General features: G+C 35.8%; 1 protein-coding gene across 5 annotated transcripts in view; it reads right to left on the minus strand.

The window, feature by feature from the left end:
- NCKAP1 (NCK associated protein 1) overlaps nt 1–19,328 on the minus strand; it is a 103,338-nt gene that overhangs the window by 72,594 nt on the left and 11,416 nt on the right. For 2 of the 5 annotated variants that reach the window (XM_025460418.3, XM_025460417.3), the window contains exons 2-3: nt 16,681–16,698; nt 15,524–15,634 (exon numbers count right to left, since the gene is read on the minus strand). In XM_025460418.3, coding sequence (XP_025316203.1) covers nt 15,524–15,634; nt 16,681–16,698 — 129 coding nt within the window. Of the gene's footprint in view, nt 1–15,180; nt 15,244–15,523; nt 15,635–16,680; nt 16,699–19,328 lie in introns of those variants that run through there. The other 3 variants (XM_025460420.3, XM_025460419.3, XM_049106238.1) reach the window with 2 other exon arrangements.

Raw genomic sequence — 19,328 nt, forward strand, 5'->3', positions numbered from 1 at the left:
CCAGTATCTAGAACACTAGCACATATTAGATGAACTGTCAATCAATTACCAATCTTCAAGATTCTTAACATAAAAATCATGAATTAATTTTTCAAATTGCACTGCTGACTATAAATGAATGCAGTATCAGGCATCAATTCATGTCTCAAGTGAGTTTATGTATCCTAACAAAGAGTAGTAGTATTTAACCCCTTGAATAAATCCCCACTGTTGGGCAAAGTATTTCATTATGTCCTTCTGGGACAAGAAAGCATAAAAGAAGAAAACGAGAAACATCTAAAGAGAACGACATATTTTTTTTTTTTTTGAGAACGACATATTCTATCCAATATAAGCAAATCTCTTGATTACCTGAAAATCCAAATTCACCCAGAGTACTCATTTTTAAAAAGGTTCATGGGATTTTGTAGGATTCTCTTTTTATCATATATAAAATGATTCTACCAGTAGTCAATATTTCAGAAACACATTTCTCTGAGTAAAGGTTAAATAAATTTTAGGGAAAGTAACCCTAACAAGCTGCCTAGTGAATAAGCATAACTGAGTGTCTGTTACTAAATCTAATCCTCATAAGTGCTTTTCAAGGTACATGTTTTGTTTTGTTTTTTTTACTGCAATAAAATATACATAACATAAAATCTACTTTAAGCATTTCAGTCATTTTTAGGTGTTGAGTTCACCCTTAAAAATATACCAGCGTTGGGGCACGTGGGTTCAGTCTGTTGAGCATCCGACTCTTGTTTTTGGCTCAGGTAATGATCTCAAGAGTCATGGGATGGAGCCCAAGCCCCACATAGGGCTCTGCACTCAACGAAAAGTCTGCTCGTCCCTCTCCCTCCCACTTTGTCCAGTTACTCCCTCCCCCATGTGTGCACTCTCTCACTCTCTAAATGAATAAAATCTTTAAAAAGATATATACTGGGATCCCTGGGTGGCGCAGCAGTTTGGCGCCTGCCTTTGGCCCAGGGCGCGATCCTGGAGACCCGGGATCGAATCCCACATCAGGCTCCCGGTGCATGGAGCCTGCTTCTCCCTCGGCCTATGTCTCTGCCTCTCTCTCTCTCTCTCTCTGTGACTATCATAAATAAATAAAAATTGAAAAAAAAATATTAAAAAAAATAAAAAAATAAAAAGATATATACTAGCACTGTTGTGCAACCATCATTTCCATCTATCTCTAGAACTTTTTTTTATCTTCCTAATCCAGATATATTTTTATCCTCACGTTCCAGATACAGAAACAGACCATAAAAGCATAAAATGCCCATCCAGGTCAATCAAATTTCAAAGCTCAAAACACCTCTTCTCACTTCAACATTCAAGTTGCCATACAATGACATGATAGTAGTATAGAAACAAGCAAAGCTAAAGCTATTTTCTTTTCAGAAAATACTTGTATTTACGTGTAGCCTCATCAGACTGAAGCTTCCAAGAACTCCTCTAAGTCAACCTCTTCATTTTTTATATTAAAGCAAACCTTTTCAAGTTTATATTCCTAGTCATCTGTTCCAATTAATTCTGAAAAGCAGAATTTTTTATTTTAAAGAACAGAAAGGCCAAAAAAAAAAAAAAAAAAAGGAAACATTGTATGCATGCCTCTTTTGTCATAGGACTTTACTGCTCCTCCCATCAAGAGTTGTAGTCTACTTTCCCACCCTTATAATCTCAGCCCGCCTTGTGACTTGCTTTGACCAACAAAAAGCAGCAGAAATGACACTCTTAACTTAAGGCCTTACAACTTCTGATTTTGCTCTTTTGTGAACACTGCCCTAAAGCACTATGTGTGAAGAACCCTCAGATATCATATCATGTGGCAAGAAGCAGCTCAGCATCTCGCTAAGCCCAGCTAGGCCCATCCCCTGGCCCATCCCCCAGGCAACCCATCTGCTAAATGCAGCTGTGATGTAAGACTTACCTGGTAAGACAAGCACAAGAACTGCCCAATCAACCCACAGAATGATGAAAGATAAGTTGTTTTAAGCTCAGTAAGATTTGGGGTGGTCTGTTATGTAGTACTAGGTTAAAACTAGCACCAAACTAAAACAACCTTTATTTTACCATCTGAATGCATTAACTTGCATCAGAAAAAAAATCCTGAAAGTTTTAAGATTTCTAGTTACAAGACAGTCAAGTTAATGCAAACTGATGAAACTACTGTAATTTTATCATTAATACTAGAAAAATCACTAATTACAGGTCCTAGTATAGTGTGATTCGTCAGGTGTAACATGACCAAGACAGCACACTATTAATATAATTTACCTCATACATTGGCACCATTTTCCAATATAAATAAAAGCATAAATGAAGCTGGTTCCTTTACATCAAATTTTAATAATTAATTTTTATAAATTTTTACATAATTACCTTGCTTTCATAACCTAGGGACACAGAAATAAATCAAGCTTTTCTTACTGATTAGATGTCATCACTGTAATCAGTAATTATACCAAGCTATTAATGTCAAGATGGCCTCAGGTGCTACTGACATATATAAGGTAACAAGCCAACATTAAACACTCTTTGCTGGATAAACTTTTTACTTTTTTTTTTTTATTTTATTTATTTATTCATGAGACACACACACACACACACACACACACACACACGGCAGAGACATAGGCAGAGGGAGAAGCTGGCTCCACGCAGGGAGCCCGACGTGGGACTCGATTCCAGGACTTCAGGATCACACCCTGGGCCGAAGGCGGCGCTAAACTGCTGAGCCACCCAGGCTGTCCTACTTTTTACTTTTTAAAGCTTTTATTTCTTTTCCGTCAATCATCATTTGCTCCTGATCAGTATCTTTTAAATGTACAATGTGTACACTGTGTTAGAAAATAGACTGGTTACAATTTTGCCTAAGTAAACTCAACAAGCTTGGCATAGTGAGAACCAAAAAGCTTATTTCTGGATAAACTTCATTTTTTCTAAAATACCTCATCTGGATGCTCAAAATTATTTGTTCTTCATAGCTTTATTGTGATACAATTTACATTCCATAAAATTCATTGATAATATATGAACAATTAAGTAATTTGTGTAAAATTTAGATTTGTGCAACCACAAACCCTATTTGAGAAAATCTCCATTATCCCAAAAACTTCCCTTGTGCCTATTTATAGTTAACCTCATTCTTACCTCACTACCCCCAGCACCAAGGAACTATTGATCTACTTTCTCTCTCAACAAATTTGCTTTTTCTAGAGGGACATTTCCTATAAGATAGAATCACACCGTATGTACCTTTTTGCATCTGGCTTCTTTCACTTGTCTAAACTTTTCTGGAGTTCACTGATACTATAATATGTTTCAGTAGTGTTTTGCTGAACAGTGTATTCCATTAAATAGATATACCACATTTTGTTTATTTATTCATCAATTGCTGGGCATTTGAACTGTTTCCAGTTCTAGGCTATTATGAATAATAAATGCTTTTATAAACATATCTTTATAAGTGGACACATACTTTCTTTTTCTTGGAAGATGCTTTAAAAAAAAAAAAAGATTTTATTTATTTCTTTGAGAGAGAGAGCACCAGTGGTGAGATGAGGCAGGGGAGAGGGAGAAGCAAACTCCCCACCGATCAGGGGCCAAACTCAGGGCTTGAACCCAGGACCCTGAGATCCCAGGACCTTGAGATCATGGCCTGAGCCAAAGGCAGGTGCTTAACTGACTGAGTCACCCAGGTGGTCCTCTTGGGAAGATTCTTAAAAGTGGAATTGCTTCCTTCCTAGTTCTCAGATGTAATGCAAAGCGGCAAGTGATATGAAAAGTAACCTCTAGGAAAGGGAAGACTGTAATAATATATTATTCATTGAGTCAACAAATATCCTAACCTATTAGATTATCAGGCATTGTGGGGGGACCTGGGGATAAAACAATAAAATGATGGCCCTCTAAATCAGTATATAATCTACTAAGGGATGTATATGTAGATATACAGGTAATTCTCACTTTTTTTTCTAGGTAAATATCCAGTTTTAGAAGCTGGTTACACCACAATTAACTTCTAGGTACAAAGTACATGGCGAAAAACTATCATGTATAATGCTTCAAACAAGACACAGACCCTCACCAACTAGTAATTACATGGAAGAGGTTTAAAACACACACACACACACACACACACACACACACACACACACACTCCAGTTTGAGGAAGACCGCAATAAGAATTGTCAGAGTTTCTAAGGGTAGTGAGGATGGTGAGGAAGAGGGGAAAGTTAAAGGAGATCTTAAAACAGAGAAGACTGGAATTATTTTTCTTACATACTGACAGAGAGTGGCTCATGTTAAATTTCCTCAATTCACAGGCCTATAAACAGGAGTAACGTTTATGCTTAAACTGCCTTGGCTTCTTTCTGGCCTTTTTATTTGTGTTCATGGCAGATTTAGAGACAAGGTAAAATGGCATCAATGGAAGAGTAACTCCCACTTAATACCTCTAGGGATCCCTGGGTGGCGCAGCGGTTTGGCGCCTGCCTTTGGCCCAGGGCGTGATCCTGGAGACCCGGGATCGAATCCCATATCAGGCTCCCGATGCATGGAGCCTGCTTCTCCCTCTGCCTGTGTCTCTGCCTCTCTCTCTCTCTCTCTCTGTGACTATCATAAGTAAATAAATAAAAATTAAAAAAAAAAATACCTCTAATACCCTCTTAATACCTGTATATCCTTATCAAGTCTTCGAACTCGGAGGCACCTCCTATCCATTTACCCTACCATCTTTTCACTCACCATCTTATGCCCTATTTCCTTTTTTATCCATCTTAAGATTGAATGGCCCATCACTGTATTACTTCCTTGTCCCTGTCTCCCTCTATCATTATTGCCTGATAAAACCCACAATGAGAGAAAGCATATACATGTGCTGCCTTGACCTCAACCTGAATTCATGGTCATAAACCATAACGAGTAACTACTCCATTTTCACTGCCAATTTTTACTATCAATTCATTCTCCTACACTCAGTCATTATGCCACTTCTCCTCCCTCTTAAAACATTCAGTAATTCCTCTTCAACTTCTCAGGTCCAGGCTAGCCTGAGCTCAAGACTCATATATACAACTGGCTACTCAACATCTCCACTCAGATTTCTAGTATGCCCCTCAAATTTAACATATCTAATATTGAGCTGGTGAGTACTATCTCTTCTACACCCCTATCCCAAACCCGTTCCTTTTGTGTCCTCATCCAAGGAAATTTTGTTATCCACTCAAGCCAGAATCTTGGGGTCTTATTTCTTATTGTCTCACATATCCCGTATCAACTCATGAGTAAGTTACTGTTGATTCTATTTTCAAAAACATTTCCAGCATCTGAACATTTCTCACTGCTACCATTCTACCCCAAGCCACTATCACCTCTCATCTCAAGGACTACAAGTTTCATACTCCTCAGAATGGCATTCCCTGGTCACTTTAAGTAAATAAGCATCTCCCCACACTCTCTCTGCTTTGTTCTTCTTCTTAGAACTCACCTCTACCTAGTATTACATTTAAATCCTTTTCTGTCTATCTCTACCCAATAGAATGTAAGCTCTACAGGGGCAGTAATTTGTCTATTCATTACTGCCTTCTCGAATAGGATTTGGCTCACAGACAGCACTCCACAAAATTTTTAAATAAATGAATAAAGTGATAAAAATGAGTGATAAAAGGAGAAAACTATACATGCAGCACACAACCTAATTTGAAAGGGTTAAAGAAAGCTTCTCTAGAATGATGACATCTAAGGATAGACCCAAAAGACAAGTAGAAGTTAGCCTAATGAAGGATTATAGAGAAAAGTATTTTTCCAGAGTAAAAACAACATAAACAAAGGCCTAGAGGCAAAGTAAAGCATGGCTATTTGTATATACACTATATCTTCCCAAAGTAAAATACTTCTTAAAAAACAAGCAATTTAGGGGTGCCTAAGTGACTCAGCTGGTTAAGCATCTGACTCTTTTTTTTTTTTTTTTTTTTTAATTTTTATTTATTTATGATAGTCACAGAGAGAGAGAGAGGCAGAGACACAGGCAGAGGGAGAAGCAGGCTCCATGCACCGGGAGCCTGATGTGGGATTCGATCCTGGGTCTCCAGGATCACGCCCTGGGCCAAAGGCAGGCGCCAAACCGCTGCGCCACCCAGGGATCCCGCATCTGACTCTTGATTTTAGCTCAGGTCATGATCTCAGGGTCATAAGATCAAGCCCTGCTTGGGGCTCCACTTTCAGTGTGGAGTCCACTTAAGATTCTCTCCCTCTCACCCTCTCCTGGCCCCTCCCCCTACTGGCGCATCCATGCTCTCTCTCTCTCAGATGAATAAGTAAATTCTTAAAAAATATATAAGCAATTAAATTTTCTCATGCTCTACACCTACCCAACACTATAGACAGAGGACTAACACAATATATACTACCCTATTTATTTTTAGCCAAAGATCATTGGTATACATATTTAAAACATTTTTAGCCAAGATCACCACTAGGAAGAAGAATAAAGAAAAATAAGAGTTTCTGCAACATTTCTTATTTACTCCATTGTAATTTCTTTTGTTGTCTTTTATTCTGGATGTTGGCAAATAACTTTTGCTGTGATAAAGTTAAGACCAGAACTGCCATGATAAATGCTAAGAGTACTCAAAGGGCACCAGGCTAAAAATGGCTAAAGCCTCCTTCAAACAAATGACCAAGAAAAATAAAAATTAAAGATCAACAAGTGATTAGGTATTGGTAACATCCTTTGTTATTACAAAGGGCATCATAATCACCATTGCAGCCAAAGGGAGAAAGAATTGAAAAGCTATCACTAAAGGTAAGATATAACTTTAGGAAATTTGAGGAAAATATAAAGATGATTGCAAATACCAGGAATGTATCTCTTTGGGGGCTATGCTAGGGGCTACGCTATAAAACCCCAGTATAATGTCCACTTGCAGTCTCATTTGCAAGAAAACAGCATCAATGAGCTGAAGAGGTTATGATTACAGTTTTGTATAATTAGCATATACAGTACACAATACTGTGATTCAAAGCAGATGTGGTTTGGGATCATAAAAACCATCCTGGAGAATACAATGAAAGCTGAAAGTATATTCACACTCAAACGTTGTGCACAATTTCAAGGGATTCCCAAACTCTAAGAAAACTCCTCCATATGAAAGCCCAGGTGGGACAACAAAAAGAAGATTTCCCGGGATGAAAACTATGCAGCAGACATAAGCAAACTGTCCAGAGAGAAGTTAGAAGACTGCGGGTTATAGGAGGGTGGGCTTCACAAAAAAAGGAAAGCTTATAAAAGTGATATGATTATTAGGATAAATTTAAGAATTCTATCAAAACACATTACTGTAAGTCCAGAAAAATCAACATATACCTTTGAGACAAATTTAAGTATGAAATAATACTAGAAGAATCCATTTAATTTTACTGTTACATATATATAAACATAAATAAATACATGTAATAAAAGTTATTTTAAGTCCAGTGTGACAATGGAGTGAAGCAATGCAAAATAATCACTCAGGTCTTTACCAGTTTTTAATTTTTAGAATCAGCATATAGTTCAATCTCAGAACACTTTATGATTTCAGAAACAAAAGGGAGCACTAACAATTCTGACAACATTTAAATATATGACCAAGAGTAAGGCTATAAAAATAGAGAACTATATTATTTAAAGTTTAAAAAGAAAGTAACCAATGATCTAAAAATATTAACCAAAAAAAAAAAAAAACTATCAAATATCAGGAGAAGAGTAAGCAAGAAGTGAGAAATTGAATGAAATAAACTTTCATTTTTTATAGCAAAGAATTTATAACAGATATTGTCTAACACTATTAAATTAATTTATAAAAGAAAAAAGAATAAGCATATTTCTTATAACAGTTCCTGGGACGTGTGGGTGGCTCAGCGGTTAAGCACCTGCCTTCGGCCCAGGTCGTGATCCTGGGGTCCCAGGATTGAGTCCCGCATCGGGGCTCCCTGCATGGTGCCTACTTCTCCCTCTGCCTGTGTCTCTGCCTCTCTCTCTGTGTGTCTCTCATGAATAAATAAAATATTTTAAAAAAAGAAATAGAAGTTCCTTCTGAGAAACATGACCAGGTTGGGAAAGAGTGGAATAGGAGATATACTCACTTTTTATCCTAAATTCTTCTGAATTTCTTGACTCATTACCATGCATTCATATTATTTTGATAAAATTAAAAGATCATTTAAACCAGTTTAGGTAAGTCATTAGTGCTAATGCAATTCCCTGCCAGCATCTGACCAATTTCAAATACTTTTCAAATATATCTAAGCATGACTTACTTGCATCTGCTAATGAGGGGTTCATTCTTTTATTTACTGTTTATTCAAGTTAGAATTAAAGACCATTACATGTAGAAAAAATATTAAATGAATACTGATAATACCTTTTTATTTTCTTTTAAAATTTTATTTATTGACACAGAGAGAGAGAGAACACGCTAGCAGGGAACTCAGCAGGCAGAGGGAGGAGGAAAAGGAGGCTCCCCACTGAGCAAGAAGCAGGATGTGGGGCTTGATCCCATGACCCTGGGATCATGACCTGAGCTCTCTGTGCCAAACAAGCACCCTGATGATTCTTTTTTCAAAGAACAGACATTTTAGTTAGTTCTGCTTCTTAATTTTGGTAAAGTTTAATTAATTGGTCAAGACCAAATATTTCTTTAAGTTTCCATTAGCATATATACAGATATAGGGAGAGACATACTGACTAAGGACAAAATATGCCATGAAAATACTGTAACATCATTTTATTGTAAGATAAATCCTTTTAAAACCAAAGTATTATTTGCTGGCCTACTATATGCTAGTGAAAAGGATTCAGGGCAGCCCGGTGGCTCAGCGGTTTAGCGCCGCCTTCAGCTCAGGGTGTGATCCTGGAGTCCCAGGATCAAGTCCCACATCGGGCTCCTTGCATGGAGCCTGCTTCTCCCTCTGCCTATGTCTCTGCCTCTCTGTGTGTGTGTGTGTGTGTGTGTTTCTCATGAATAAATAAATAAAATCTTAGAAAAAAAAAAAAGGATTCAAAGATGAGTGCTTGGGCCAGGAAGAGATGTGAGTTACCACAGAGAGGGGTTTTGTTTTGTTTGGTCTCCCCTAGTGTGGGAGGCAGAGGGTGACAACAGTAAGAGAAATTGGAAGAGACGAAAAGCAGTGTTTGGATTATCACAGCGTTTCTCCCAGCAGGAGATGCAGACCTTAAGGGGATAAATTCAAGACATTATTAAAACTGACAAGTATTAAAACTGATGAGCCCTAAATAACTTGACATTTTATAAAAGTCAAAGGGGTTTCTGAAAATTCTAGCGTAGGTAACCAAGTAGAGGATGATGGCTCAAGACAGAAACCACAGAAGAGAAACAAAATGGATCACAATCATGTGTTCAATAACTGGATATGAAGTTTGCTATTTAACTTGTGCTGCTGTCCAAAGGGTAGCTAATCCAGAACCCAGAGAACAGAAGAGAGTATATCACTTAGTTGAAGCCATGGAAGTAAATGTTTTCATACATATACACTGCAGGCAAGGGGGGCAGGGAGGAGTGGGGAGGTGGGGGAAATTATTCAGAAACACCCACATTTAAAAGGCAACTACAAAAAAAGCCAGTGAAGTAGACCAAAAAGAGAGGTAATCTAAGTAACAGCTTCCTTTTCTCAGAAGCAATTTGTCACACAGATCTGTGAAGTACTTAGAAGATATTAAACTGCTTCTTGAGAATTGGGTTTTATCATAATTTTATAGATAAGAACCAACGGGCTTTTAGATGTGAAAGGACGCCCAAACCACTCAGCTAGTAAGTTGAAAGACCAGAACTCAAATTCTGGTTTATTAGCTCTGAAGTCCATCCTCTTAACTACCTCATCATAATGGAAGCCAGGACAAGACAACACATGCTCTCTTAGAGATTAGCTAGAAACAAGGAAGTCCTTCCCCTTTCCTTCTAACTACTAACTAAACCACAGTGCGTGTGTCAGGCTTCCCTGTACCCATCCTCCATACCACCATCCCACTCCCACATACATTCATGTTTTTAAGAAGCTAGGACTCCTATTCTTATTCCAGTTTACTCTCAATAGTATCATTAATGAGATGTATTTGTGTAGCTCTACTAAAAAGGATATTTTTTTAGCTAATAACATAATGAAGTTAAAAAATTATTACTAAGTTTGAGTTCTGATATAAATTTAAAACAATGATTGAATAAAGGAAACCTTATGCACTCATCAAACATATATTTATTTTCTTACGTACTCAGCACTAGGGATAAAACGGTGTTTAAAAACACATTCTAGGGGCACCTGGGTATTTCAATCGGTTGAGCATGTGCCTTTGGCTAAGGGATGATCCCAGAGTCCTGGGATGGAGCCCCACATCTGGCTCCCTGCTCAGGGAGGAGGCTGCTTCTCCCTCTCCCTCTGCCCCTTCCCCTGTTCATGTGTGTGCACACGCACTCACTCTCTTAAAATCTTTTAAAAATAAATAATAAAAAAATAGAAATAGATTCCAAAGCTATGTCTCACAACCAACATTAGAGTTGCTTTATTTTGTCTTTCTGTAAATGATGCTATAAGCTACTTAAATTTATTACAAGGTATCCTATAATACCGTGTTCCTTAAGAGCGGAGATAACTAACATCTACAAAAAAGTATTCCTAGAAGTTTGAAAACTTAATTTTCAAATTGTATTTAAAAAAAAAAATTCTTTTTTAAATTTGAGAAAGAAAGAGAGCACAAGCAGGGGGAGTAGCAGAGGGAGAGGGAGAAGGAGACTCCTCCCTGAGCAGGGAGCTGATGCGAGCCTGGATCCCAGGACTCCAGGATCATGACCTGAGCCAAAGGCAGACACTTCAATCAACTGAACCACCCAGGTGCCCCTCAAATTATTTCAATAATGGCCTATATCTCACTTCAGAATCCCTGTAAGATTGTTAATAGCACTCTCCTCACCAACAATGCCTTCATTCTTAGGGAGTTAAGACCTAATCCAACATATACAGGGCAGTAATTTATATCACTTTACCATTAATTTGGGAATTAAATCCAAAATTTTATACTGAAATGTACAGTAAATAGACAAATCTTATAATAACACCTCTGTGTCAGATAACTTTACTGTTTTAAAAAACACAAATTAGGGCGCTCGGGTGGCTCAGTCAGGTCAAGCATCTGCCTTTGGCTCAGGTCATGATCCTAGGGTCCTGGGATCAAGCCCCACATTGGGCACTCTTGCTTCTCCCTTTCCCTCTGCCATTCCCCCCACTTGTGATCTCGGACTCTCTCTCTCTCTCTCTGTAAAATAAATAAATAAAATCTTTAAAAAATACAAATTAGCTTTTGGATGGAAATACAACACAGGAACAAGCAGGAAATTAAGTTTAAAATATTTTAGGAAAAATATTTCAGAAGAAACGTTTTAACATACATACACCCAAACATTTCCTTAAAATGCCCCTTAGAATTTCCTGGACAAAACAATTTTTACCTGTTAATAAAATAAGAAATTTCTACTATTTTCTTTTTATCCAGGAAAATAACAGATTCCCTCTATATGCTCATAAGAAACTTACAGGAGACAAATTATGCACCCATCTGGCAGTCACATATTCAAAATACTAGAAGATATCATGTTATAGATAAATTAGACAATCAGCTCACACATGCTTTCCTTAATTTAAAATTAAATAAGGGATGCCTGGTTGAGCATCTGCCTTCAGCTTAGGTCGTGATCCCGGGGTCCTACGATGGAGTCCTACATGGGGCTCCCTACAGAGAGCCTGCTTGTCCCTCTGCCTGTGTCTCTGCCTCTCTCTGTGTCTCATGAATAAATAAAATCTTTAAAAATAAATAAATAATAAATTAATTAAATTAAATAAGAAAATCTATGAACTCTATTAAACTACATAGCCTGACACATATTAGACACTCAGTAAGTGCTGGTATAATTATAAACTGGTATCACTTTTATTCAGTTGAATAAAATGATGTTTAAAGAGATTCTAGGGGCACCTGGGTGGTTCAGTCAATTAAGCATGTGCCTTTGGCTCAGGTCATGATCCCAGGATCCTGGGATGGAGCCCCGCGTTGGGCTCCCTGCTCAGCGAGAAGTCTGCTTCTCCCTCTCCCTCCGCCCCTTCCCCTGTTCATGCATGTGTGTGTGTGCACACACTCTCTCTCTCTCAAATAAATAAAATCTTTAAAAAATAAATAAAAATAAAACCAGATTCTAAAGCTATGTCTTACATTAGAGTTACTTTGTCTTTCTGTAAATGATGCTATAAACTACTTAATTTGTTATGTAATATTTTAAAAATTATTACATAATATTCTATATTATATATTAATTTAATCAGCCTGCTTTGAAGCCTACAGGGCATCTTGTTCAACATCATGACTCAGAAAAAAAAAAAAAAAATTCTTTGATCCAGACTTTCCCTAAACCCAAAATTGAGTATAAAAGTTTCTACCTAGTTACAAAGGGGCCTGAGCAAGACAGTAAAACTGACTCAACAGAACCCAACAGCATCATTGTTAAAGCTATGTTAGGCACCAATCCGGCTAGATCTGTCAGCAGCGCCCTCCTTTCTTAGAGTGTAAGATAATCATCCATCTGTGAGCACATAGGTAGCTTTTTCACACGACTCTAATCATGGAAACTTCAAAATAAATTTGTGCTTAATTTTCATCAAAACAATTTATAATGGCCTTTTATGAAACTGTGGTGCTTATCTGAATCAAAATAGAAACGATGCTAACCAGTAATTCTCCCTGAGATAAAGGGAGATAAATACGCTCTGGGGCACATATTTATACTATGACTCAATGACCCAAATAACAAGGGAAAAAAACCCCCGACCATGATATCAATACTGTATCTTCAGTGTACCTAACAGCCAGAAGTCTACGAGTATCTATCATTCCCAGATGCTACTACCATTCCCAGTCCTTAAACCTCCATTAAATATTTCTATGAAATTAAACGAAAACAAAACAGAACTCATTTCTCATTTCGTAACCCAAGTTTGCCAGGAACCTCTCACCAGGATTTTAGCAGGCTCAGATCAAAACTGAGATCACAAAACTTCCTAAGCAGGCAGCCCTAGTGGTGCAGCGGTTTAGCGCTGCCTGCAGCCCGGGGAGTGATCCTGGAGACCTGGGATTGAGTCCCATGTCGGGCTCTCTGCACGGAGCCTGCTTCTCCCTCTCTCTCTCTCTCTCTCTCAATGAGAGAATGTATTGTATAAATGTATAAATAAATACATGTATAAATAAATCTCAATGTATAAATAAATCTTTAAAAAAAAAAAAAAAAAAACCTTCCTAAGCACCCAATACATAGTACCTCAGTTGGCAAAATACAAAAGAACAGCATCACAGAATAGATGCAAAGGTTCTAAGACAAAAGTCAGGCTTTGCAAACAAAACACCAGAGTCAATTCCACAAGCAGCCTAATATTCAACAATACCATATAATTGATTTTATAGGTCAAACAAAAAATCACCACATGACTAATTCCACATCTAAGGATACATATCCGAGAGAAATGAAAACATAAGTTCACACAACTTTTACACATATGTTCACAATAGCATTAATCATAATTGTAAAAAAAAAAAGTAGAAACAACTCAAACATCTATCAATTGATGAATAAATAAAATGGTGTATCTGAACAATGGAGTATTTTTTGGCAACAAAAAGAAATGAAGTACTGATCTATGCTACAACCTGGATAAACCTAAAAACATTATGCAAAATGTAAAGAAGCCAGTCACAAAAGACCACATGTTATATGATTCTATTTATATAAAATCTCCACAACAGGCATACAGTAAGAAAGATTAGTGTTTGCCTAGGGATGGGAGATTGACAAAAGTGAATGCTAACAGGTGTGGGGTTTCTGGGGTGACAAAAGGGTTCTAAAATTGATTGTGGTACTGGATGCATAACTCCGTGGATGTACTATAGACCCGCTGAACCCACTTTAAGTGGGTAAACTGGATATATGTGAATTATACCTTAATAAAACTGTTACTTAAAAAAAAAAAATCAGTTTTATACTACAGAAGTTGAGAAGGGAAGTAAAACTATTAAAAAGCAAAAAACAGAGGCATTATAAAGTTTGCCCTGCAAATCAGGAAGAGCAAAGATTCTTAATTTACTCTTTAACAAAAAAATGTTACTGTTATAAAAACAGTGAATATGTATTTAATTGTATCTTATTAATTTTCTAAAAAAAGACCTCAGATTTAGGAACTATGGTTATTTTTATATGGAAATTTACACACACACACACACACACACTAAATTTAAATGACTCTCGGAAGAGCTCATATCACAGAGATTTTATGAGCCCGGAGAAAAAGAAGTGTCAACAACGAAAAAAGAATTCTCCACACAAATAATGGTATTCTTAAGAAGTGCATACTTTGAATCACCCATTTGTAATCAGGAACTAATTGTGATACATTAATATACCAATTATAAAACACAATCTTCTAACAAAGGGAGACTTCTATTAACTTGTACTTATAAGAATCACAGACTTTCTAGTTCTTTAAAAAGCACTTTACCAGACTTTATAAATTCTGACTAGTGTTTTCTTCCTACATTAAAATATTTTCAAGTAAAGATGATATCCATAGGTTAAATATGAATCTTCAATAAATACACGTGATTTGAGGAAACCAAAAAATGACAAAATATTTTTTAAACAGTTTCTTAGGAATAGGGAGACCATATATATGAGGAAATTTCTAGACTAAGTTTGTACATAAAAAGAGAACAAAGATTGTAACATGAGACTACAAACAGAAAAAATTTAAAAGAAGACATGCAGAAAGATTCCAAGTCAATAAAATTCATATGAAAAGACCAGAGTGAGATAAAAATTAACTCCAATTTTCTAAAATTAGTTAAATGTAGAAATTATCATAAAGAACTACCAAAAGATTATGTAAACCTATCAGGAAAACTGTGAATATGACTGTATTTTATATATTATGAAAAAGTATCCCATCTGAAAAAATATGGAAAAATAAAGGTCCAACAGTATTACCTTGCTACATACTTTTCAGAAAGTTTTCTCAATTGTAAAAATACTAAACAAATATATTTTAGAATAAACACAGCTAATTTCTAAAAACAATACAAGTTCTATGAAGACATTCACTTACCTCAAAATAAGGTTTATTACCATAAAGAAAAACTCCCCAACTAGTCATGCAAATATCTGGAATATATATACATATTACCTTACTTTCTGTTGCAACTTGAAAGGGAAGAAGTGTGTAAGAAATTAAGATTTTATTTTTTCTATAATAAAATGATTCAGAGTCTTTTTTTTTCCAGTTTCAGAGATAAAAATATTGTCCCAAAAAGCCCTTAATCAACGTACATAAATGGCATACCAAAATATAAAGAATTAGACAAATAACAACTACTTCAAGTATTACACTAACCATTACTTTCTCTCACACATGGCAAAAATCAAGTAATACGAAAATTTCTATGACTCACATTGTTGTTGCGAGTTTCTACAGCAGGGAACTTTCTGACTATGAATTTCACAGCAGATTCCAGGTTTTTGTCAATAAGGTAGGATGGTTTTGCCTTGGGATCTCCACATGCCTATAAAACAACAGTAATAAAAAGGTGAAATGCATCCTTGTTCTAAAACCAAGTAATAGCAAATCTGTAATCAGAAATTAAAGATATTTATTGTTTTTGGTGAGCAGGTGATAAAATGAATAGGCAAAGTGCAGGGATTGTCACAGCTGAAATATGCAATGGGAGACAGTACAGAGATGTTCTTCTACTGAAAAAAATGCATGGAAAGTTTCAAAGCAGTTAGCGCAGAACAGCAGTGAAGGAAAAAGCTCAAACCTAAAAAAAAAGAAAAAGAAAATAAAAGTCTTGGTTTGAGGTAGGATTGTATTCATCTGAAGCTAATAAAATATTACAAAATTAAATATTCAGAAGAGTACTGGAAATGTTTCTAAGTGTTATAAAATAAAAGCTTATGTTTAAATGTCTTTTCCAGAATGTCTTCCTCATTCACTTTAAACATTTTAATACAAGAGCCCTAGTTCAAAAGAACTGGAAGCTGCTAAAATTGTCTTTATAGTACTAAAGTGTATTGCCTGTTCCTCTGAACATCTGAGTTACAGCACTATCTTTCCATCATACCAGCAGCACTTAAAACAATGAATCTGCATCTGTCCTACGTCTCGTCTCGTAAGCACAGAATGAATGGGAATGTTTACATTTTGACCACATCAGCCGTACAGCCAGCGTTCTCTGTAGTAAACTGTATTAGAAAGAACTTTTTACCTAAACTATTAGCACTACCAAATATAATCAATACTATTCAGCATTTTGTAATGTGACATTTAATTAACTGCGTGCTAGTGAGATGTTATTTCTTAGGGAATTACTAAAATTGTAGCACTGCTATTTAACTTCTCATTGCATTTTTTTTAAGTGTGTCCTTTGCAAAGTTTCGTCTCTCCCTTATATATCTCTACTTCGTGTGAGGAAACACCGTATTGCAATTTAATGTTTCTTTCATTGTTTACTATGGCTATGTTGTGAATTGCAGAAAGAGAAGTTATGAAACATGAAACTGATCTGAAAGCGGGCAAGCGGGCAGAGGGAAGGTGAAAAGCTTTGCAAACCTTCCAAACTTGTCCTTGCTGGGGAAGCATTGTAATAAAAAGAGAGAAAATTACGTGTAAACAATGATTGTCAAACTATGACATACGTTTCAGTAGAGAACTTTATGCACTGCAGACTATGAATAACAAAACAACTATATGGTGCTACAACTCTAAAGGTATTCTAAGTAGCGAGTTTAGTATACAATAGATTTTATAGAGTTTATATTATTCATATATATATTTAAATACTATTGTGTAAGTGTACAACCATGTAAGTTTCTTGGTGCTCTTTCTAAATAAACTTAAAATAATACTAGAAGAAAAAAAATGAAGACTACATGCAGCTATAAAAGTAGGAGCAAAACCGTCAGTGAAATTTTACATACCTTAAAAAGAAACGGTAGCCAAGAATAAAAATAAATCGTTATTGGATGACTCTTTTACTTCAGCTCAAATTGTAACTACTTTTCGAATTTCACCTAACTCCCTTCCAACTCAAAGTATAAAAATCAATGCAAACATTCCTGTATTTTCCAAACGGAAATAGGAATGCAGTAAGAATTCTCCTAATTCTGAAACATAAGTAGATAAAACAAAATTAACTCAAGAAACTTAGAATTTCATAATCCTTAACCAGAGTGACACAAGGCAGCTTTGCAAATTTCATTTCAACATCATAAATACTAACTGTATCTGACTTTTCCTCAGAGCAGACCATCGTTCATTTAAAATATTATTTCTTATAAATTCATTTGCCAATTAATCCACTTCCCCAAAAATATTATACTATATAAGAGAATAACTAAGAACCACATACTAAGAGTTTGTCCAAATAGAAATACCTACAGATTAGCATTTCCTTACACCGATGTAATACAATGAAAATCAAGTTCCCTAAATACGCCTGAGGTGGTCCAGAATCCTAACGTGATTCCGAATTATACTCGGTTTTTTAATGGTATGTTTTATCTTCCATATTCTAGTATTTTAAAATTTAGCTTTCCATTCCAACAATATCAGTGATTTTAGAATAATGAAAATACATCAGGTTACCATATGCATTTCCCATGATCACAAATTATACTGTATGAGAATTTAATCAAATATCTACAAACTAACTTATGTATTCTCATACACATACATGCATGTATGTACGTAAGGAACTCTTCCTTCTTACACTGAAAACAAAAAGAATCCAATTTCATTTCAATGGAAAAATAAATGGTTGTTTAATTTTCCCTTGGAATTGATTTACCTTTTTCCACACTGCTCAATGAGCCATACCTAAACATCCTATCCCAGGAGGCAGGAGACACATTCTAGAATAAGACTTACTGAGTTTCAATCTTCACCACTTAACGATCCATAGGACCTTGAATATATTACAAAATACCTCCTACTCTGTTTCTTCGTGTTTAAATGGGGAAATTAGTACTTACCTCCTAGGGTCATTATGAGGATTAGAAAAGAGACAGATAAACCATGTACGGTACTTAGCAGGACTAACAGGTAAGTGCTCTAAGATGCTCTAAAAATGTTTGCTGTTGCCAAAAACCGCCTCAAAAATTATAATTACCCAAGTAAAAGTCTCATAAGAATATAACTGCAAAATCGTCTTTCTCATAATATACAGAACTAACGATAATGACTAAAATTCCCTCTTCCAATCGCACATTTCCTTCATTTGTCCTAAGTCTGAATGCCAAATATGTTGTACTTACAGAAAGGGTTTAGCCTGGTAGTTAAGAACATGAGTCCTAAGACTGTCCAGGTTCATATTCTAACTCCATCAATTCTTAGTTGCAGAACCATAGGCACGTGATTTTACTTCTCTGTGCCTCAACTTTTCCATCTGCTAAATAGGTTAATAATAATTGCAATTTACCCTAAAAAGTTTTTAGGCCGATTACGTGTGTGCACACATGTGTGCATGCAGTTTACACAAATATCTTGAATACTATGAGCACTCCAATATGCCAATAAACTACACGAGGCTCATAGATACTATACAGAACTAGACCCTATTTTTTTTGTTGTTTTTTTTTTTCTGAAATCAATCTGCTTGATTTATTTACTTAATACCAACAGTGATACTGTATAGGGAACACTCAGGCCAAAAAAAACTCATGTCTAAGTAATTAAAATCTGACAAAAAGCCATACTTTTAGTAATTCAGTTAAAATGGGTTTCTTACCATACCAAAGTAGTATAGCAAAATTGCAACTAGCCAGATGTCTCAGTTTATAAAAATTATTCTTCTCTACCCTAACTGAAAGCATTCTCAGGACACAGAGGACAAAGAAATCATAAAATAACCTAGATTTCAAAAACAATGCCTGCAGTTGTACACCTGAAACTCTACTTCATCCTAATACAACTACAAAATTACACAAAATTAATCTTTCACTCTCAAAAATATCACCCTTTGAAGTACCACATTTAAGAAAACACATACAATGGTGATTAATAAATTTTAGACTGATATATATCAGAAAGGCTTACCACAAAGACTGAACCAAAGGTTTAACAAGTTACTAATTCAATCAAACAAAACTTTTGAATACTTCTATCTCTCCCATACCAAAAAAGAAAAAGAAAAAGTGAGTACAGGGCAAAATTGCATCTAAATAACTGAACCTTATGGTCCCATCAAAAAACAAAAGTTT

The sequence above is a fragment of the Canis lupus genome, chromosome 36 (genome assembly GCF_003254725.2).
Source record: "Canis lupus dingo isolate Sandy chromosome 36, ASM325472v2, whole genome shotgun sequence".
NCBI classification, from domain to species: domain Eukaryota; kingdom Metazoa; phylum Chordata; class Mammalia; order Carnivora; family Canidae; genus Canis; species Canis lupus.